Source organism: Ochotona princeps, chromosome 14, assembly GCF_030435755.1.
Source record: "Ochotona princeps isolate mOchPri1 chromosome 14, mOchPri1.hap1, whole genome shotgun sequence".
In the NCBI taxonomy this organism is placed as follows: domain Eukaryota; kingdom Metazoa; phylum Chordata; class Mammalia; order Lagomorpha; family Ochotonidae; genus Ochotona; species Ochotona princeps.
The window spans coordinates 4,103,366-4,124,966 of record NC_080845.1 but is presented as its reverse complement, the minus strand read 5'-3'; the positions used below and the strand labels follow the sequence as shown (position 1 = coordinate 4,124,966).

General features: G+C 59.2%; 1 protein-coding gene across 3 annotated transcripts in view; it reads left to right on the top strand.

Annotated features, from left to right (window-relative positions):
* The window catches only part of PTPA (protein phosphatase 2 phosphatase activator), a 24,258-nt gene extending 2,657 nt beyond the window's left edge, over positions 1-21,601 (top strand). For all 3 annotated transcript variants that reach the window (XM_058672780.1, XM_058672781.1, XM_004593495.4), the window contains 9 exons: positions 4,847-4,944; positions 7,689-7,775; positions 10,617-10,742; positions 11,859-11,976; positions 15,365-15,464; positions 15,980-16,104; positions 17,020-17,120; positions 19,861-19,968; positions 21,330-21,601. In XM_058672780.1, coding sequence (XP_058528763.1) covers positions 4,847-4,944; positions 7,689-7,775; positions 10,617-10,742; positions 11,859-11,976; positions 15,365-15,464; positions 15,980-16,104; positions 17,020-17,120; positions 19,861-19,968; positions 21,330-21,407 — 941 coding nt within the window. In that variant the 3' untranslated portion in view covers positions 21,408-21,601. The remainder of the gene's footprint in view (positions 1-4,846; positions 4,945-7,688; positions 7,776-10,616; positions 10,743-11,858; positions 11,977-15,364; positions 15,465-15,979; positions 16,105-17,019; positions 17,121-19,860; positions 19,969-21,329) is intronic.

The window sequence follows — 21,601 nt, the reverse complement described above, 5'->3', positions numbered from 1 at the left end:
CTGTCTTCCTCAGGTGCCAGCCCTCGTGGTACTTTTCCTTTCCTGAAGACCTCTCTGGAACTCTAGATGTCACATGTTCCAGAACCTTCTTAAGTTGCTGTCTCATTTTTTTCCCATGCCCTCAGAGTCATGTAGATTTTAGGGAGGAGGCAGTAGGATGCGTGTGGCGTGTTTAATGGACCATCAGACTTCCTTGAAGCTTGCCTCTGAGAAGGGATTGAGTCCTGAACCACCCACCACCCTTCACCCTGCCTGGGCAGAAGCCGCGGGCCCAGCTGGGCTTAGGGATACAGTCTTTCATGCACCCCGAAACCAAAGTTACTTGAACAAACTGTGCACGTGCCCTCACTGAGGGAGGTGTGTGCACTCATGGCAGTGGGTTTGTGTTTGTAATCAGCTTGCTGGAAACACTGCTTTTGCAGAGCATCCATGTTCCGGCCAGCAGAGCCAGTAACGTGGACATGGCGAGGATCTGGGGATGAGGCACCGACAGGAGACCAGTGATGGCGGAAGTCTCTCCGAAGTCTCTCTTTATTGCCCTCTCACCTCTCCTTGTATACTCTTTTTTTTTTTTTAAAGATTTATTTTTATTACAAAGTCAGATATACTGAGAGGAGGAGAGATAGAGAGGAAGTGGAGCTGCCGGGATTAGAACCAGCAGCCACATGGCAGCCACATGGGATCAAGGCGAGGACCTTAGCCACTAGGCCACGTCGCCAAGCCCTACTTGTATACTCTTTCCCCCACATCCTCATTAGCAGAATATTGGGTACAGATGAGTCCAATTAGACCAGGTGCTTTTAGCCCCAAGCCCATTCCCTGTAGGGCTCAGCTTAACGAGGGCTAATCAACTCCTTAGCCCACAACACATCCAGGCTGTTGGGATATGATGGAGGCGTTGGCGGGGTTCTGTTCCCAGCATTCCAGAAGGAAGCGTGTCTTTCCGGGCTGTGTGTTGGGGGCGGGGGAATGGACTAGGGAGAGAGATAGATCATCTGTCCGCTGGGTCATGCCAGGCCCGGGCCAGGCTGAAGGCAGGAGGCAGGAGCTCTGCCTGGCGTCCCAGGAGTGGCAGGGCCCCAGACCTTCCCATGCACCTCAGCAGGAAGCTGGAACTCAGACTGGGGCCCTGACATGAAACGCTGGCATGCAGGTGGCAGCCTGCCCTGCTGCACCAGTACGCCGGTGTTGGCACTAGTGAGAAGGCGTCTCCAGGGCATCGTGGTGACCTGCAGCATTTTCCTTTGCCTTTACCCCTGGAAAATATAGAGGCTCCACTTAAAATTGAGGCTTGTTTCAGGACTACTAAAGTAATAGATCCTTGTTGCTTTTTTGTTTTGTTTTGTTTTTTAAAGATTTATTTATTTTTATTGGAAAGGCAGATATACAGAGAGGAGGAGAGACAGAGAGGAAGATCTTCCGTCCGATGATTCACTCCCCAAGTGAGCGCAACGGCCGGTGCTGTGCCGATCCGAAGCCAGGAACCTGGAACTTCCTCCAGGTCTCCCACGCGGGTGCAGGGTCCCAAAGCTTTGGGCCGTCCTCAACTGCTTTCCCAAGCCACAAGCAGGGAGCTGGATGGGAAGTAGAGGTGCCGGGATTAGAACCAGCGAACAGATGGGATCCCGGGGTGTTCAGGGCGAGGACTTTAGCCGCTAGGCCACACCGCCGGGCCCGATCCTTGTTTTTTTTTTAAGATTTTCATTATTATTTTTATTGCAAAGTCAGATATACAGAGAGGAGGAGAGACAAAGAAGATCTTCTGTCAGATGATTTACTCCCCAAGTGACCGCAACAACCAGTGCTGCACATATCTGAAGCCAGGAGCCAGGAGCTTCTTTCAGGTCTCCTACATGGGTGCAGGGTCCCAAGGCTTTGGGCTGTCCTTGACTGCTTTCCCAGGCCACAAGCAGGGAGCTGGAGGGGAAGTGGAGCTGCTGGGATTAGAACTGGCACCCATACGGGATCCCAGCACTTTCAAGGCAAGGACTTTAGCCACTAGGCCACACCGCCAGGCCCAGATTCTTGTTTTAAAAAGGAATATGTAGGGCGCAGTGCAATGGCTGCCTTTGCACATGCCGGGATTGCATATGAGCTCGTTCATGTCCCAGTGTGGCGTGGCTAAATCCTTGCCTTGCAAGCACCGGGATCTCAAATAGGCCCTGGTTCGTGTCCCAGCTGCTCTACTTCCCATCCAGCTCCCTGCTTGTAGCCTGGGAAAGTAGTGGAGGTTGGACCAAAGTCTTGGGACCCTGCACCCATGTGGGAGATCCGCAAGAAGCTCCTGGCTCTTGGCTTCGGATTGGCTCAGCTGCAGACATTGTGGCCACTTGGGGAGTGAACAAACAGGAGATCTTGCTGTCTCTCCTCTCTGTGTTATCTGCCTTTCCAATACAAATAAATGAATCTAGGGGGAAAAAAGTAGTATGTATCGTGGAGGTTATTTTTCCAGCGCACATATCACTTTGTGTGTAGCTTAGATTAAGATGTATCCTGTAAATCTGAATTTCCAAATGTCCGTAACAACAGCCACTGACCGGGGCTGAAGCTGCACCGCAGGCCTCCCGGGGCTTGCGGGACAAGGGGGTCCAGAGCCACCCCCGGAGCAGGCCCTTGGAGGGGACACAGGTGCCGGGCAGAGTGCCAGCTCTGCAGTGTTTGCCTAGAAGGTAGTGCTGGTTTGTGCCCTTAGCAGCAGCTGCCAGCTGACCCTCCCGGCAGCAGGGCACAACCCAGCTCCGTGTCATGGCAGCAGACAGAGGTTTTTACTTTGTTTTAAAAATCATAGTAAAAAAGTTATTTATTTATTTGAAAGTTAGAGTAAACAGAGACAGAGGGAGAGGCAGAGATCGCCTGTGCACTGGTTAACATCCGAGATGGCTATGCCAGCCAGAGCCAGGCCATGCTGGGGCCAGGAGCTTCCCCTGGGTGTCCACATGGGTGGCACGGGTCCAGCACCTGGGTGTCTCGCACTGCCTTCCCAGGCATTTGCGGGGAGCTGGGTTGAAGTGTAACAGCCTGCCCTGAGCTAGCGCCGTATGGGATGCCAGCGTGTAGGCGGTGGCCTACCCTGCAACACCACAGATGCTTTTAGCCTACCAGCTTCAGAATGTGTACAACTTCTGATTTTTATCAGGTTTGTGATTTTTTTTAATTTAATTTTGTTTAAGGTGATGTTAACATAGTTGATAGGTGATTTTTTAAATATTTATTTATTTTTATTGGAAAGTCAGATTTACAGAGAGAAAGAGAGATAGAAAGATCTTCCATCTGCTGGTTCACTCCTCAAGGGGCCACAATGGCTAGAGCTGAGCTGATCCAAAGCCAGGAACCAGGAGCTTCTTCTAGGTCTCCCACGTGGGCACAGCTTCCGCAGACTTTGGGCCCTCCTCCAATACTTTCCAAGTCAAAAGTGGGGAGTGGGATAGAAAGTGGAGCAGCTGGGATATGGACTGGTACTCATTTGGGACCCGGTACCTGCAAGGCGAGAACTTTAGCTGCTAGTCTACTGCGCCAGGCCCACATTCGTGAGTTTTGTTGATGCAGTAATTTTTTTTTAATTGCCTGTCAACTTGTTTTTCCTTTTTAAAACCTTTTTTTGTTGAATTGTTAGTGTTTACATAGTTGCGAGGGTGGCTCCATGTGGGCCTCTGATGGGGGAGGGACGAAGTGTGCAGGTAGGTGGGTGAGAGAAGTGTTTCAGTTCTTCTTTTCTCTCTCTTTTTTTCCTTTCTCTTGTATCTGCAAGGTGGATCTTGCAAACGGTATCAGTGCCCAGGAATGGGGTGTTTCCCTTGAGACCCTGGCAAGGGGAGGGATGTTCTGAGAGTGCTGCGTGAGTGGTCTGGATGATTCTCGGATGTGCTGGCGCCGTTGTATCAGAGTTGAGGAAGTCTTTCCCAGGGCTGTCGGCCGACCGCGTTCATGTCAGTGTCTGCAGGCCCAGGAACCTGTTGTAAAGCTTGGCCAGGAGTGGTTTGGCCTGTTCTGCTTCCCATCTTCTCATTGCTGAGGTACTCGGTGTACTCTGTTGGCTTGGATGAGCCGGCTGTCCTGTCCCCCGTGTGCCTCTGGGCCTGTTGTCCTGTCCCCTGTGCCTCTGGGCCTGTTGTCCTGTCCCCTGTGTGTCTCTGGACGTTCTGTCCATAGTTCAAGCACCTGCAGCTAAGGAGACACAGGCCTGATATTGCACTTCCGGATTGGAGCACGTGTCTTGTGATTTTCCCTGAGGCTGGGGTTTGAGTCCAGCTGTCTAGTCCCCCAAGAAACCTTGCCTGGGTCCAGCACGATGGCTCATTGGCTGAAGCCTGACCTCAACAGGGGGCCAGACTTCACTTAGAAAGCCTCCTCGGGGGACCTGGTACAAACGCTGATCCTCCACCTCCAAGTGCCAAGATCCTATAGGGGCACTGGTTTATGTCCCAGCTGTTCCACTTCCCATCCAGCTCCCTGCTTGTGACCTGGGAAAGCAGCATGGGATGGCCCAAAGCCTTGGGCCGCTGCGTCCTCATGGGAGACCCAGAAGATGTGTTAGCAGGGAACTGGATCAGAAGTGGAGCAGCCGGGATTCAACTCAGTGCCCATACAGGGTGCTGGTGTTGCAGGCAGTGACTCTACCTGCTCTGCCTGCTATGACATGCACTTTCTACCCGACCCACACAGGCCCACTGTGGAGGGGGAGGTAAAGGCATGGCTGGTTGCTGAGGGGCCGGTGGTGCTGCCCTGCTCCTCTGTCCTTGTAGCTGGGCAGACGGGAGGCCAGGCATGGGCACATGGACACCTCTTGGTGAGAGGGATGAGGAGAGGAGGGTGTGTTCATCATTTGCTCTGCATCTCTCTTGTCTAGAGTCTTCAGAGGAGACCCCTCCGGCCATGCAGAGCTTTGTCATTCCCAAAAAGGAGATCCACACAGTTCCTGACATGGGCAAGTGGAAGCGCTCCCAGGTCCTGGCGGGGCCTGCGCGTGGGGGTGGACCTGGGGCAAGGACCTGGGGTGCTAAGATGGTGGGATTTTAGGCATGATGGGAGGAAGCTGTCCCTCCACTCGGGGGACCACTCAGACACCTTAGCAGTCAGCTCACAGGCCAGGGCCTGACCAGGGCAGCCTCTGGGGATTCAGTTCAGGTTTTTTTTTTTTTTTTTTTTAAAGATTTAATTATTTATTGTAAAGGCGGATATACAGAGAGGAGGAGAGACAGAGAGGAAGATCCTCCGTCCGATGGTTCACTTCCCAAGTGACCACAACAGCTGGAGCTGAGCCAGTCGAAAGCCAGGAGCCAGGAACCTCCTCCTGGTCTCCCACACAGGTGCAGGGTCCCAAGGCTTTGGGCCGTCCTCAACTGCCTTCCCAGGCCACAAGCAGGGAGCTGGATGGGAAGCAGGGCTGTCGGGATTAGAACCGGCGAACAGATGGGATCCTGGCGCATGCAAGGCGAGGACTTTAACCACTATGCTATCATGCCGGGCCCAGTTCAGGTTTTTGTATAAATGCAAGGTCATGGCAGAGTCGCCCCATGGCAAGGGTGGGAGCCAAGGGTAGGTCTCCTCATGGAGATCTTGGTGAGGGACGCAGCTAGGTCTGAAAATACCTGGGAGCTGGGACTGGAACCCTGGTGGCGATTTGGTGGTGTTAGCTGTGCTGCCCATGTGGCAGGAGGTAGCAGCTTGTACTTCCTGGGCTGCTGGTTCAGGTTGTGGGGAGACTGGGACTGAGAGCAGGACAACCCTTTCTAGATACCGGCCCCCCACCCCTGGCGGTCCCTGGGTGGACCTTGGAGCCTCGTGCTGCCCCCTCAAGGGTGAAGGCCAGAAGGCCTGCCTGGCTTGTTTCTCACTGCAGGCCTCTGTGTTCTCGCAGGCAAATGGTTATCTGGTGTTGTCCGAGTGCTCTCCAGCGTAAACACTCACGGGCCAGAGCCGGCAATTGCAGCCCGAGGCCTTGCGTCATCTTGCATTATTATACTCCCTGACTTTCTCAATTTCAGTGCTGCTGGCACTTGGGGGACCATCCCATATGCTGGGCCTGCCCAACCCTGTCCCCTCCCCAAGGCCGAACCATGGGTGTCTGCAGACATGCACAGCTGTCCTCCAGGGAGCCAGCACCTTCTCCTGCCCTTATGTGTGCCTCGGGATCGGGATAGGCTGCCACCTGTGCAGTAGCTGGGTGGAGCCCAGCCTTGCCCTGGGCAGGGAGATGCTGTGGCTAACCCAGCTAGGCGGGACGCTGCCTTCTAGATAGTAGTATTTGCTTTCCAGGGCCCGTCCCAGGGCTGACTGTGCCTGTTCTGGCAGCCATGGGTCCTGGATAGGGAAGACGCGAGGGACAGAGAGAAGGCACGAGGCAGAGTTCGCTCTCGTGGCTGCCCTTCCAGGGGCCTGGGCCCCCAGTCCTTGTTTTTTGGGTTTTTTTTTTTAGGTTTTATTCTATTTTGTGAAAAAGGAAAAAAAAAGATTTATTCTATTTTTATTTGAAAAGCAGAGTTTCAGAGAGACAGAGAGATCCTCTATTTGTTAGTTCACGTCCCAAATGATAGAGTTTCTTCTAGGTCTCCCATGTAGGTGCAGGGGCCTAAGAAAGTAGGCCGTCCTCAGGATCCCATGTGAACGCTGGTTTGTGTCCTGATGGCCCTGCTTCCCATCCAGCTCCCTGCCTGTGGCCTGGGAAAGCAGTCGAGGACGGCCCAGAGCCTTGGGACCCTGCACCCGTGTGGAAGACCCGGAAAGAAGTTCCTGGCTCCTGGCTCCTGGCTTCAGATTGGCTCAGCTCCAGCTGCTGTGGCTACTTGGGGAGTGAATCAGTGGACAGCAGATCTTTCTCTCTGTCTCTTCTCCTTTCTGACTTTCCAATAAAAATAAATAAATCTTCAAAAAAAAGAAAGAAAGAAAGAAAAAGAAGGTGGGGCATTCTCTGCTGCTTTCTTAGGTGTCTTTGCAAGGAGCTCAGTTGAAGTGGAGCAGCTGAGACTCGAGCCGGAATCCATACGATGACAGGGCTGCAGGCGGCAGTTCAGCGGGCTGTGCCACAGTGCCAGTCCCAGTCCTTTCCTTTTACACACATTTTACTGAGACTTGGTTTATGTATTTATTTATTGGAGAATATGAAAGTGCATTCTGGGGACTTCTGTTCCACCCCCAAATGGCCATCACACCTGGGGCTGGGGCCCCAGAAACTCAGTCCGATCTCCTGCAGGGGTGTCAGGGACCCAACCAAGGGAACCCCCACAGCTGCCTCCAAGGGTCTGTGTTGGCAGGAAGCTGGAGTGAGGAGCCAGAGCTGGGGATCAAAGCCGGGTGTCCCGATGTGGCACACCTGAGGGTGCACTGCGCTCCCCGGGGGTGCTCGGGGAGAAGCTGAGAGGGTGCCCAGACGCAGCAGCTCCTTCTGGGAGCAGAGCCTCCCCGCTGGCCCCTGGGCCCCCCTGGTGACATAGCCATGGTCAGGCGCTGGCAGCCCGGGTTTTTGTGTGTAAGGTGGGTGCCACAGCAGTGTCTCCCTCACTGCTTGTCTGCGGGCAGAGCTTGTTGGCAGGAGTGCTAGCTGGGCTGGAGCCTCGACGTTCTGTGGCTGCTGCTTCCGCCACCGCCATGGAGAGGGGACTGGTGGCCACTTGGAGCTCTTTGGTGAGTGCCCAGGATCTGACAGGTCTGACCGCGCCCACCCCCGTGGTCCTCTCCCTTCTATGTGGCAGGCCTACGCTGACTACATCGGGTTCATCCTCACCCTCAACGAAGGCGTGAAGGGGAAGAAGCTGACCTTCGAGTACCCGGTCTCTGAGGTAGGCTTGGGTCTGGGGAACCTGCCGCCACTGCCACAGGTGTCACCTCCTGGCTTGTTGCCGGGTGCGCCGGTGGTGTTGGGCTGTGGCTTGGTGACTGTGTGACACAGGTCCTGGTGGCTGGTCTGTCGCGGAACCTGCCCTGTGGCCGCTTGGTGTCCTGTTGCCTTTTGCAATGGAGATGGCAGGACAGAGCGTCAAGTGGCTCCCGAGGGGCCTTGCGGAAACAGGGGGCGTGGGCACAGACAAGGGCATCCTCGTGGCTCCTGGCAGCCCCTGCGGCCACCCTGGCTCTCCCACTTGGGCCCTCGTTGGGCCCTGAGGCTGTGGTCCTGTGCATGGCTGCTGTGCCCAGCCTGTGCCCGGCTCTATGGACCTAGGCTGCGGGATTCCTCTGAGAAGTAGAGGCGCAAGTTCAAGGATGCAGGTGTCCCTGGTTGGGGAACCGCTTCCTGGGCTCGGGACAGGGCAAGCACTTTTCAGTGGCTGCGGAGAGCCTGCTTGTCAGAGTGGGGAGGGTGTAGGTGTGGGCGTGGGTGTGGGCTTGCTGTGACACCGCCTCAAGGGACTGAGGCTCAGGCTCCAGTGGCCTCTTGGGTTCACGTCCCAGTTGGCCAGGGGCCACCTTGAGCCTCTTATCTCAGGCACCAGGGCATAAGTGGCCTGTCTCCTGGCTTGGCCCACCCAGCTGCAGCCGGTTGGGTAAGGCCTGGCCCTGCTCTGGCCCAGTTTCCTCACCTGAGCCCAAGGCTGTTCTTGCTCCCAGAGCGCTCCTCCCTGGTTCCAGCCAGCAGCTTAGGCTGGCCCTCCGGTTCTGCCTGCCCAAGGTGGGCAAGCCTGCCTGGTGCTTGGGATGGGGTGACTACAGATAGGGGCTTCTAGTCATGCTGAGGGTGGGGAACCCCAGCACACTGTTGCCACCAGATGCCTCCCAGGTGCTGGTAGTCCCTGAGGGTGGGCCGGGCAGGGGTGGGGTATTAGTCCCACCAGCTGTGGTCTCAGCGCGGGTTGTTCTGGCTGCACTCGGTGTCCCCTGCTTGCTGTGTCACCTTGCAGCTGAGTGGCCTGTCTTCGAGGACCCCCTTAGTCTCCTTTGCAGCCACGCCCGGCCTGTGGGGAGGCCTCACTGTGACCCAGGCCACACACTGGTTGCCCCCGTGGTTGTCAGAGCGTGCGCTTCATCCTACTCATCACGCGCTGCTCTTGCTGCAGCTCCGTCCCTGCTCTGGAGTGATGGGCGGTGAGGCCCTCCGAGGGTGGCCCCCGGGGCAGGGGCAGCAGAAGGTGCGGCCCACCGCAGCAGCCAGGGCACCAGGGACCTCCCTGCCTGCCTGCTTAGCTGCTCGGCTTCCCTCTGCCCACTTATGGAGGGTGGGCGAGCAGGCGACTCCACTGTGACAGCCGCGTCACTTGGGGTCTGTCTAGATCTGTGTCCACAAAGCTCCCTTCTACTCGTATTAATTGTTTGCTCTCATGCTGTTCCGTGGGGGTTAAAAAATTCAGACTTTTGAAAACTAAAGGTGGTGGTAGATAGGTTTATTTTTGTTATTGTCCTTCTGGAAGTGCAGTCGGCTGGTCAAACTGCTGGGGCGGTTTGGCCACTCCCTGAGCTCAGTCATAGGGAGCTGTGCTGTGGTGAGATGGTTCCTTGTACCTGCCCAGGCTACCGCCGCTTCCCCCGGCCCCTCCCAACAGACAGAGAGGCTGGGCCCTGAGTTATTCAGGGTCCAACCCCACCCAGCCAGCAGTGGGGTGCTCTGTCAGCCAGCTGGGTGTAGGAGCGTCAGCAGGTGCTGGGGACTGGTCTCTGCTGCCTGCAGCTCTCACGGGCGAGCTGCCCTATGCCCCTTTGCCCTGGGCACAGGGGAAGGGCACGTGAGGAGTGGCGACTGCCAGGGCCACCTTCAGCTTGCACAAGGCCAGGTGGCCCTGCTCCACAGCCTGGGAGGCAACCTGGCCCAGCCCACAATAGCTACTCACCCACCCCCCCCACCCTCCTTGTCCCCCAGTACACACAGAGCCATCCGGCTTCTGCGCCTTGGTGGCCACAGTGCCCAGTGGTGGTCCTGCTGCTGCTGGGTGCAGCCCTCTGCTCATCCCTGCAGACACAGGTAGCACCCCGTCCACTGGCCTGTGGCTCCCAACCACCCCCCAGGTCTGGGCCTTGACAGTCACCAGCCCCCCATTTCTCTCTGTGATGGCTTGCACGTTGTGCTGTCCACGCCTGTCCCCATCTCCATGGGAAGGGGAGGTGCTGGGCCGGATCGCCAACTACATTGCTGCGAGTAGTAGGACAACCGGAAACAGCCCTGGAGTGCGTCACAGCAACCTTGCCCACTCCTGCTTCATGGCTGTTGCGGGATGAGGCTCCCGGGCACCGCAAGCAGGCCATAGGGTGGCGCAGCCCGTGTTGTACGGAGGAGGCCCTCCTGGCTGGCCACCTTCCATCTAAGGGTGTGTGCTGCCTTCCTGTGTTCAGGATGCAAAGACAGGACTTGGGGCATCTGGGCTTCTTGGTTATGGCACATGGACTGGGCTTCGCCATGCTGACCCTGGGCAGTGCCACGGGGCACTCCAGCAAGAGCCGTTCACGTACTGGCAGTGTTTGCTTCTGAATGGCAGGGTGACATTTTCGTGTCCCAAGCTGGGTAGGTGGTATGTGCTCCCCAGCCGATTGTGACTAGAGCTGGTGACGGCACAGCAGCCCCTCCCAGGAGGCTGGCCAGCACCTTGCTCTGAGCCATCTCCCAGGGCAGCTGGGAAGAGCTGGAGAGAGGTAGGGGAAGGCCAGTGGGCACTGCTATCTGTGACGCGGGCCGGGCACACCCTCTGCTCCCACAGGCCATTGAGAAGCTGCTGGCCCTTCTTGACACTCTGGACCGGTGGATCAATGAGACCCCGCCAGTGGACCAGCCCTCTCGCTTTGGGAACAAGGCCTACAGGACCTGGTACGCCAAGCTCGACCAGGTGAGGCGGGTGCAGGGCGGGCTTGGGCAGTTGTATCCTTGGAGTGCCAGGCACGGCGGGCTCATTCATTGGCAGCCTCCAGCCCCCGCCGCCGGGATCTGAGCCGCAGCCGGGCTTGCCTGGCTCTCCGCATCCCTGGGGAGACTCCCGCTAGGCAGCACCACCCAGGGAGGAGGAGAAGGGAGATACCTGGGAGGGAGCGTGGGGCAGGCCTGCAGGACTCGGGTGTCACGGTGGCCTGGCGCACTGCCTTTGGTGCAAGAGAAGGAGAGTGGCCACAGGGTTTGGTGCTGCTCCTGTTCGCGGACTGAGATGTCAGTGGGAGGGCCCCGGGGGTGGGAGGCTGTGGTTCTTTCTGAGGGGGCTGCGGGCCCCTCTCTGTGGGTCTCTTGCGTCCCGGACAGGGGTTAGCTCAGGCCTGCCTTATGCAGCCCAGGCTGTTGGGTCCCCGTGGGTCTGGGTATCAGGCATCCAGCAGCTGTGCGGTAGAGTCATAGGTCAGCTGCTGCTGAGCTCGGCAACCCTGCTGCATGTGTACAGGGGAGGGCAGGGCACTCCCTAAGCCCTGGGCCGAGAGTCACCCCTGGGCTCTGACCACAGCCTTTTTCTCCTGGAGAGCGTGTGACCTGAAAGCCAGGAGGGAGCTGGCAGGGCAGAGCGGCACCATGAGGTGGGCTTGCAGGTCACTGCCACCTGCCTTCCACTCCTGCAGGGACCTTGGTGCCTCCCGGTTGGTGTATCCCTCTGACTCCTCAGGTTTCTGTCCCACAAACAGGTTTTGTTTCTGAACCTCATAGGAGTGTCAGAGCCATTCAGTTGTCCTGCAGGACACAGAGCTTGGTGTGTGGTACTCCGCTGTGCAGGCGCACCACCATGTGTCCAGGCCCACATGACCTCCACCCGTTGGCTTCTCTTGGTAGAAATGTCCACATGGCCCATGGGTGGTGGTCCTCAGATGGGGGAACCGCAGCCCCCCGGGTCCTTGGACATCCTGGAGGCAGGGATGCGGCAACAGGCGGTGGGCAGGTCAGCTCTGCCTGCCTGCTAGTCAGAGCAGGAGCTGGGCCAGATGCCGCCTAATCTGCTGTCACCACGTTGTGTCTCTTGCGTTATCAGGAAGCGGAACGCTTGGTGGCCACAGTGGTGCCTACTGACCTGGCAGCAGCAGTGCCTGAGGTGGCCGTCTACCTGAAGGAGTCAGTTGGCAACTCCACACGCATTGACTATGGCACAGGTACCAGCCTCTCGCGGAGCACAGCATTGGTTTGGTGACCCTGCCTTCTGTCCTTGGGTGCTTCCTTGTTGCTCTGAGGGTTCTCAAGGCCCTGTGAGCCATCCACAGTTCCCACACAGTGCAGTGCTTTGGAGCCACTGCGGCCAGCAGCATTCCAGGATCCGGGCAGCCAGGCAGGAGTGTACAGAAAGCAGTGCTGCGGCTCTGGCATGGTCCACCAGGGGGCGCTGGTGCCACACGCACGGTGCCTGCGTGCCCAGTGTCGTTGGCCGCTCTTCCTGGCCGAAGCCTCGTGATCACCCAGGTGGCGGTCCCTGAGCCCTGATCAGCCTCAGGTGGCTGCTGGCTGCTTACTCAGGCTCTGGGGAAGTAAGGGGCTTCGTGGTGTCCCTGGCAGCTCAAGGCACACTCTTCCTGACGCTCTTGTCTCTTGAAAAAAAAATCTTATAAAAAATTTTATTTATTTGAATGGTGGAGATTAGGTGCAGAGAGATTGAAAGAGAAATAAAGAGATCCTCCAGCCACTGGTTCACTCCCTAAATGGCCCCAACAGCTGAGGCCAGGGCAAAGCCAGGAGCCCTGCAGTCCATCCCATTGTCCCATGCAGGTGTAGGGCCCCAACACTTGGGCCGTCCTGCACTCCTTCCCTGGCACATCAGCTGGGAACTAGATGGGAAGTGGAGCAGCTAGGGCTTAAACTGGTGCCCATAGCATCAACCCTTGTTCCTAAGTCACATTGGCTGTGCCATTCACCTAAACGTCTGACCAGTCACAGGGGACGTGCTGTAGGCCGGGCGTTCCTGCGTGCCACGGGCTCACCTCTCCTGCCATGACTCTGCCCTGTCCAGGGAAGGTAGGCCGCTGCAGGCACCAAGGCCCCAGAGCCAGGTCCTGGACAGTGGCCCTTCTGCAGCCGAGACCTGAGGAGGCCTTGTCCTCTGGTCCTTTGCTGTCAGGGAACAAGTGTATGGGGTCTTTGGAGACCCTCAGGTGGGGGCCTTAAGACCCTCAGCAGAAAGGGCCTGGGGAGGATTGCGGGTGGGTGCGGGGCAGCCCTGGCAAGTCTGGGCCCTGGCCGCTCACCTGCACACAGCTGCTAATGACAGCACACAAGCTTCTGGGGCGGGAAGCAGCCTGCAGGTGCACTGCACGTCCTGGCCTCGCGATGCTCCCCGTGTCACACGACGGAGAGGTGGCAGGGCACCTCGCCCTTTTTTTTTTTTAAGATTTATTTGTTAGCTTGTTCTGTTATATGTGAGCAGGTTGCTGTACTCCCCGTCAGCTGTGCACTTTTTAAAAATGTTTATTGTAATCCATCAGCAATGTACTGCTTACACAATTACCTACAATAGGCTTTCACTGTTATGTGTTATGCTTTGATGTTTACTGCTCTATGTTCTACTTTTTAAAAAAATATTATAAATTTAAATAAAAAGATTTATTTGTTGTTATTGGAAAGGCAGATATACAGAGAGGAGGAGAGACAGGAAGATCTTCCGTCTGATGATTCACTCCCCAGGTGACTGCAATGGCTTGAGCTGAGCCAATCCGAAGCTAGCAGCCAGGACCTTCTTCCAGGTCTCCCACACAGGTGCAGGGTCCCAAGGCTTTGGACCGTCCTCCACTACTTTCCCAGGCCACAAGCAGGGAGCTGGATGGGAAGTGGAGCTGCTGGGATTAGAACTGACACACATATGGGATCCCAGAGCGTTCAAGGCGAGGACTTTAGCTGCTGGCCACGGCGCCGGGCCCTGCCTTGGTTCTTGGCTGGGGTTTCCCCTCCAAGCTGGACCCGGGTTTAGTATTGGTTTTCACCTGGATCCATTAGGAAAAGGGCAATTTTGTGGCCAGGGCTGTCTTGATTCTGGGAGAGGACCTGGGGAGGCAGAGGCAGGTGCCCTGAGCCCTGGGTTGACCTGGCGGACCCTGGGAAGGCTGTGACACAGCCCAGCTGGCTGCCCTGCGCCTCCTGGAGCCGCTTCCTGCCAGCTTTTCCTGCGACCGCCTCCACGTGGACAGCATGGCTTGCCCCAGGACCTTTGTGTGTGCTGCTGCCTCTGCTAAAACACACTTGTCAGTTCCCTCATCCCTGTTGGCTAGATAGCTTGACATTTCTCTGATTTCAGATTAAATGTGGCTCCGCACTTTGGGGTTCCCCCACGGCATCCTCCAAGTGTCCCCCCTTCTTCCTTCAGAGCCAGCGACACGCTAGTGATGATGGGTAAGGCCTGTCTTCCCAGGGGTGAGGACTGAGCCCCACCTCTTCCTAGCCTGTACAGCAGGTACTCGCTGTGTAGGGCAGGGGCAGGGCGGGCTGAGCCCTGGGGCACAGCTGAGCTGCTTCCTGGGGTGCCAACAGGTGCCTGGACAGAATGCTGGTTCCAGTCCCAGCTGCTCCACTTCCCATCCAGTTCCCTGCTTGTGACCTGGGAAAGTAGTGGGGGACGGCCCAAAGCCTTGGGATCCCGCACCTGTGTGGGAGACCTGGAGGAGGCTCCTGGCTCCTGTTGTGAGCTTCTGGGGAGTAAACCAGTAGAGGGAAGATTCTTCTCTCTTTTATTCTGCCTTTCAAATGAGTGAACACATAAAACTCTATTGATTTTATTGATTTGAAAGGTAGAGTGACAGAGAGGCAGAAGAGATCTTTCATCCACTGGTTCATCTTCCAGTGCCTCCCCAGGCACATGAGCAGGAAGCTAGATCGGAAGCGGAGCAGCTGGGACTCGAGCTGGCAGTCTCATCTGGGATGCGGTGTCATAGTGGCAGCTCAGCTGGCTGCATCTCCACGTCGGCCCCAGACTAAGAAAGATGAATGGAGGGACCAGTATTGCGGGGTAGTGGGTTAAACTGCAGTCTGTAATCCCAGCATTTCATATGGACACCAGTTTGAGTTCTAGCCGCTCCACTTCTAATCTAGTTCCCTGCAAGTCACCTGGGAAAAGCAGCAGAGGATGGCCCAAGCGCTTGGGCCTCTGCATCCACATGGGACCCCTGGAAGCTGCCGGCTCCTGGCTTTGGCTGGCCTAACACTGGCCATTGTGGCCATTTGGGGAATGAACCAGTAGCTAGAAGATTCTCTGTGTTTCTTCTCTGGGTGTAACTCTGGCATTTAAATAAAAGTTTTAAAGAACAACCTAAGTAGAGAGGAATGGCTGGGCGTGTTATAAACCTGCAGGCACAGGCATTCACTGGAATGTGTGTTTAAGCGGGTCCCAGCCCGGCCTCTCAGGAGGAGCCTTGAGGCCCTGGTGCTCCTGGGGGCCCAGGTCTCTCTGGATGCGGGGGGCAGGATCTACTCCAAGATCCCGAGTGGGATGTTGGCTCTGGGAGATCAAGGTCAGTCTCTACCGGTTTCCAGAACTTACCGTGGCGGCTCTTCCTCCCCCAGGGCACGAGGCAGCCTTTGCTGCTTTCCTCTGTTGTCTGTGCAAGATCGGGGTGCTCCGGGTGGATGACCAGATAGCCATCGTCTTCAAGGTGTTCAACCGGTGAGGCGCGGCTGGGGGCTGGCTGGGGGCTGTGTCCCCTAGAGCTGCTGGCCGCCATGGGGAGGCGCTGTGCAAGCCCTTTGCACAGCGGGGAGGCCTCACTGGGGCCTCACAGCTTGAGGGAGCGGGAGATGAGGTCCCTCCCCAGAGGTCACACAGCTAGCTTCAGGCAGCCCTCACCACTGCCCACCCCTTGCGTCCAGGAGCCTCCCCTCCCCTCATCCCCATGGACTCCGATAGCGCTCACTCACGGCCCATCTGGCAGTGCTGGGGCAGCAGGCCTGGACAGGGCCCAGGAGCAAGGGGCCACTCTCCTTGGGTTCCCGGGGCTTTCCCATGGCAGCCCGTGCCAGGGGAGGGTGAGTCAGTTTCCACCCAGGGTCTCAGAGGCTGTTAGCAGCAGAGGGCCCTGATCTGTGATGTCCCACAGGAGGCTGGGGCCTGAGGATGCTGCTGCGTGGCCTCAGCTTGGCCCGTCAACTGACCATCGACCCTCTGCTCTCACCCCGCCACAGGTACCTCGAGGTGATGCGGAAACTCCAGAAAACCTACCGCATGGAGCCAGCTGGCAGCCAGGGCGTGTGGGGCCTGGACGACTTCCAGTTTCTGCCCTTCATCTGGGGCAGCTCGCAGCTGATAGGTACTGAGGGGTGCCCACCGCAGCCCGCGACAGCTCAGGAAATGGGGCATCAGGCGCACTGGCTGGCTGCCACCCACAGCCAAGCCAGAGGCCATGCAGCTGCCCTGGGCAGGAAGTCCAGGCCGAGTCCCCCAGGTGACGGGAAGTGGCTCATGCCTGGCGCAGAGTGGTCTGGGGTGAGGCACCCTGGGTCCTGGCAGCGGCTGTGGGGCTTTCCATTGGAAATGAGGGCTCTTCAGGCTGTGTGCCAGTACCATTCACTGCTGGGAGGCGTGTGAAGGGCCTGCTGCCTGTGCCCACGGGTGCCCCCATCCCAGCAGCCCTTCAGGCTCTCACCCTGGTGGCTCTGGGAGCAGGCAGCCCCCAGGGACTGCTCAGAGCCACAGGTGGCTTTCCCCGCAGCCGCCTGGAGAGACGGCCATTAGCCACATGGGCCTTGGGGAGGTGTTGGCTTCTCCCCACTCCCGGGAGGGGCCGATCCTCACACGCGGTGGAGGTCAGGGCTGTCCTTAGGGCTGCCATGCGGGGGTCCTAAGGAAGGGCCATGGCACTGCAGGGACTCGGTGGGAAATGGAATAAAAGATGGGCTTGTTTTGGTGCCAGGGAAGCCTGAGATCCATAATACACATTGTCCACAAACTGTGACCCCCTTGACTGTGGGGGTCCGTGTGGTAAGGCCACCAGGTGTCAGCCCAAGGCCCAAGGCACTGGCCTCCTGGCTGTCGCTGCTCTAGCTGGCCAGTGCTCACTGTGAGCAGGTGCTGCGGCCTGCAGTCCCGTGTGCCGCGGCTCACGCCACGCATGTCACAGTGGCCGGGGACCGTGGTGAAGGGGTGTGTGGCATGGTGCGGGCACCGCGGCTGCGGCCGCGCCCTGGGCGGGAAGCCTGGTCCACAGCCCGTCTTGCTCCTGCAGACCACCCGTTCCTGGAGCCCAGGCACTTTGTGGACGAGAAGGCCGTGAACGAGAACCACGAGGACTACATGTTCCTGGAGTGCATCCTCTTCATCACCGAGGTGAGCGGCACCGGGGAGCCGAGGCTGAGCGTGGCTGCAGCTGCTGCCCAAGACGGCAGGCCGACAGCAGAGGGAGCCCTACGCGGCCTCCGCCTGGTCCTGCCCCCTCAACTCGCAGCCTTCTCCCAAAGCCCGCGGTGCCCCGAGCAGGGCGCAGACGCAGCCCTCACTGGCCTTGCCAAGTATGTCATGGTGGGGGAGGCCCTCGGGTGACGCTGTCCAAAGGGCACGGTGCCTGCCGCCTTGGGGTTTGTTCAGGCCTTTGGGGCCCTGCCTGGGAAAGCGGGCGCCCCCAGCTCTCGGCTCCTCTGTTTCCGTTGGGGTGGGGTTTCCTCTCAGCCCTGCCCAGCACCCTGTCCTACCCCCTGCTGCCCACTCTGAGCCCCCAGGGCCAAGAGAAGGCTGGGCTCCAGGCTGCTGGTCAGGCCAGTGCGGAGTGACACGATTTTCCAAGTCAGCAGATGAGGGTTGAGTGACTGGCCACACAGCCACCACTTCCTCCTTGAAGACTTGCTGCCCCCAGGGGCGTGGGCCCATGGTCGAAGGGCTTGGCGCAGCCTGGCTCTCCGCCCTCCTGGCTGGGGGAGACCTGGGCCAGGTTGGGGAGCCAGGGTGGGGAGAGGGGCGCCTGGCGGCTGGCTAAGCCCCTGCGTCCTTGTCAGTCACCGTAAGGAGGAGGCCGCGCAGCCGGGCCTTGGGGTGTTTCTGCGTGGCTGGCTAGGCTGGGAAGGCACCCCACAGCGTCCCCAGCGCGGGGGAGCGCCAGGCCCGCAGTGACCACGAGGTGGCACTGCAGGCACACTGAGCGTGGCGAGGGAGGCCGCACGTCGCCTGCAAGGCCTGCCTTTCTCCGGGGGTCCAGGCTGCAGGGCTAGGAGGGTGGGCCGGGGCCATTTCCGTATCTGCCCGGCCTGGAGGGCCTGCGGGGCTGCTGCCTGCGCTGTGTAGCATTCGCCAGGACCCCTCTCCTGGACCCACGGCTGGGCCTGGCTCTCGCACGGCGGGGCGTGCAGTTCTGTGGGCTTTGGGCGGGCGGGGCCCAGGTCGCCTTGGAGACTGGTGCAGACCACGGCCTTCCGGGAGCCCGGGGGTCTCGGGCCTGCGCCGTCCGGGCAGCCCCGAGCCAGCCTCCCGACGCGGGGCGGCTCCTCCGTGCTGGGCTCCGGGAGGGAAAAGCAGCCCCGGCGCCTTTAAGAGCCCAGGGCAGGCAGGAAAAGAATTTCAGTTTCAATCTGCTTCTAAATTTGGAGTTTTGGGAAGGGAGGGATCAGGTTTCAGCTGGAAGGGCAGGAGCTGACTGGAAGGCGGCGCGCGCCCACCCCCGCCCATCCCCCGTTCCTGACAGAGGAACCATTTACAAAAGGCCGATTCTCGGGGGAGCCGGGAGGCAGGAGCGCGGCGGCTGTGAGTAATTTCCTGCTCAACATGGCTGCTCTGACTCACGATTCCCCTGGGCCACTGCGGGCTGCCGCTCACGCCCGCGCCTTCGGCTCGCTCGCTCCCTTTGTGGCTAGAAGGAGCCAGGGCTTTTATTTTATTTATTTATTTATTTAGTCTTCTCGCCCCCAGTTCCTGTTTGCCTTTCCAATGTTGCAGCCGCTCCTTCCTTGGTGGGGAGAGGCAGGAGGCCGCTCCCTCTCCTGGCCTTGGCACTGGCTTGCAGCGTTTGGGGGCTCCCTCTCGGGCCCCCAGGAGCAGATCAGGTGCCCTGCGCCCTGCTGAGCTGGCCCTGGGTGAACCGCCCACAGCCCCGGACAGGGGCGGGGTGGGGAGGGGTCTGGAGAGCCCCCTGGGGACCTGGGCCCGGTGTCCGGCACACCAGACACAGGGCAGGATTTTGACTTGGGTTGCCCTCCCTGGAGGAGTCAGCCCAGTCCCCACCACGGGCCTCAGTGCAGTTTCTTCTGGAACCTTCCATTCACTCGGGGTCCAAGTCAGCCTCCCTGCCAGATTCAGGGCCGTCTGCCTTTTTCAGAGTTGGTCTGCTGGTGGCTGGCAGTGCCTCGAGGCCCAAGTCCCTACCACAGATGGTGCCTGTGTGTACGTGAGAGACACACAGGGACCTGCCGGGTTCATTAGTGACCACATGCTGGGGCGGTGGGAACTGCCTGGGCTGGCGGGGGTGTGTCCCTCCCTGGGCCGTCAGGATTGGAGCTGTGGCTGCCCACCCTCTACTGCAGAGGACGCGTGGGCCTGGTTTGGTCGAGCCCCCTCTGGCAGCTGTACTGGGCCAACTGCCTTCGCTTGCAGCTCTGCCTGGGGCAGTTGCAGACCAGTTAGCCAGAGGTGTGGGAGGTGCAGTCTGAGGCAGGGATTTATGTGCCAGTGATGTGGGATTTGGGGGGCAGCAGGACTTGGGCTGGTTTTTCCACTCTGGGAGAAGGGGTGATTAGGAGGAGGCGGGCAAGGGCAGTCAGACGTTCCCAGCGCTTTGGAAGGCTGAAGGAGCCCCAGCTGAGCCCTGCTGCGAGTGTGCACGCACGCCCGTGTATGAATGTGCCTGTGTCTGTGTGTGCCTGCTTGTCTGTATGTGTGTCTCTGTGTGTGTGTGTGTGTGTGTATACCTGCCTCTGTGTGTGTGTGTCTCTGTGTGTGTGTGTACCTGCCTGTGTCTGTTTCTGTGTGCCTGCCTGTGTGTGTTTGCCTGCTGTGTGTGTGTGTGCACCCGCATATGGGGAGAGGGGTGCAGGAAGGTTCTGCACGCCCCCCGGCCCCACCCCAGCTGCGGCCTCTCTCGCAGATGAAGACGGGCCCGTTTGCTGAGCACTCCAACCAGCTGTGGAACATCAGTGCGGTCCCTTCCTGGTCCAAAGTGAACCAGGGCCTCATCCGCATGTACAAGGCTGAGGTGAGTGGGGCCACTGTGGACCTGTCCCTGCCCTGTCCGTGTTGGCCAGCCCCAAGACGCTGGCCGGGAGACCCCTGCCCCAAGTCCCTAGGCTGCCGCTCAGCCTTTCCGCATGAGCCCACAGGTCCAGGCTGGTACTTCCTCTGTGACCCGAGTCACGTGACTGGAGACTCATACCCGGCCCTGCCCTCAACACCGAGTGTCCTTGGGTCGAGTGCTTTGAGCCCGTGGCCTGAGTGCAAAGGCTGTGGCTGTGGCCCCCTCCTTCCTCTGGACTTCGCAGCCTGTGTTTAGGTTCGAGCCCACGGGGTTCTCTCCTGGGGGAGGTTGGGCCTGGGACACTGCCCTGCTTCCCCACCTGTACTGGCCCCTGCCAGTCTCCCAGCGTGGGTTGCTGGGGAGCTTGTGCTAAGCCTTCCCTGTCCACAGCCCCAACCAGTCCAGGACAGCTCTGCCCCATGGAGCAGTCCACAAGCAGCCCTGCGGTGTGCTCCCAGCCAGTGCTCCTGGGAGCGGCTGGCAGTTCCCAGGCCAGAGAGGCTCTGGAGGCCCTGTAATCTTGAGTCTAGAAGGGGTCGGCCAAGTGGCCGCTGCAGGGGAGGCAGCCCCTCAGAGCCCCCAGCGAGGGCCCTCAGCAGGAGTGGCTCACAGGTGGCCTAGTCCTGCTCCCCTGAGGGCCAGCCCTGTGGTGCTACTACTAAGAGTCCCTCTATCTGTGGGGGGACTTCCTATGCCCCTCGTGGTGGGTGTGACTAGCCAGTTGTGGCCCAGCTGCATTCTGTTGGGGTTGGTGATGGGGAGGGCAGGCAGAGAAGAGAGGAGGGCGGGAAGCAGGTTGATCTCTGACCCTTTCTGGAATTTCGGGGCCCTGGGGGGGAGTCCTTTCACCAGCTCCCTCCACTTCCTGACAGAGCGGCTTGGCAGCTGCCTCTGCCTCTGGCCTGGACCTGGGCTCCTCTGCCGGGACCCCTGCGGCCTTCTGCCCCCCACCCCCTCTGCACTGGTGGTGACACCTGTGTGGCCTAGAGGCTGTGTCTCCCAGATCACCCCCAGCCTGAGGCCTGGGCCAGCCTGGCAGGACTGCCCCTCATGGGAGCTCCAGGCCTGCTCGCTGCCTCTCCACTTCCCAGGGCTGCTGGAGCAACTGGAGCTGCAGATGCTGGCTGACCTGTTCTCCGCCTGCCCAGGGCCACACCCGCTCCTGGGTCCTGTGTGGCTCTGCTGCCTGGCCGGGGGGAGCACGAGAGCCAGCTGTCCCAACCCCACACAGGCCCTGTGCCCTGGAGGCCAGAGGGGTGGGCACGGCTGGGCGGGCAGGCCTGGTACGGCATGACCCTCAGCTGTCTGCCTTCCTCCTGCAGTGCCTGGAGAAGTTCCCGGTGATCCAGCACTTCAAGTTCGGGAGCCTGCTGCCCATCCACCCCGTCACCGCCCGCTAGGAGGGAGCTAGTGCGGGTGGGCCGCCTCGGGTCCCCCTCCCCACCCCCTCCCTCTGTTCTTTCTGTTTGGTGAGAGGCTGTTTGCTGGGGTAGGGCTGAGGTAGGAGCAAGGAGGACCAAAGTGTGGCCCGTTTGCTGAGCTTGCCCGTGGCGGGCAGTCAGGAAGAGGGGGCCTGCGACCAGGCTGTGGGCCC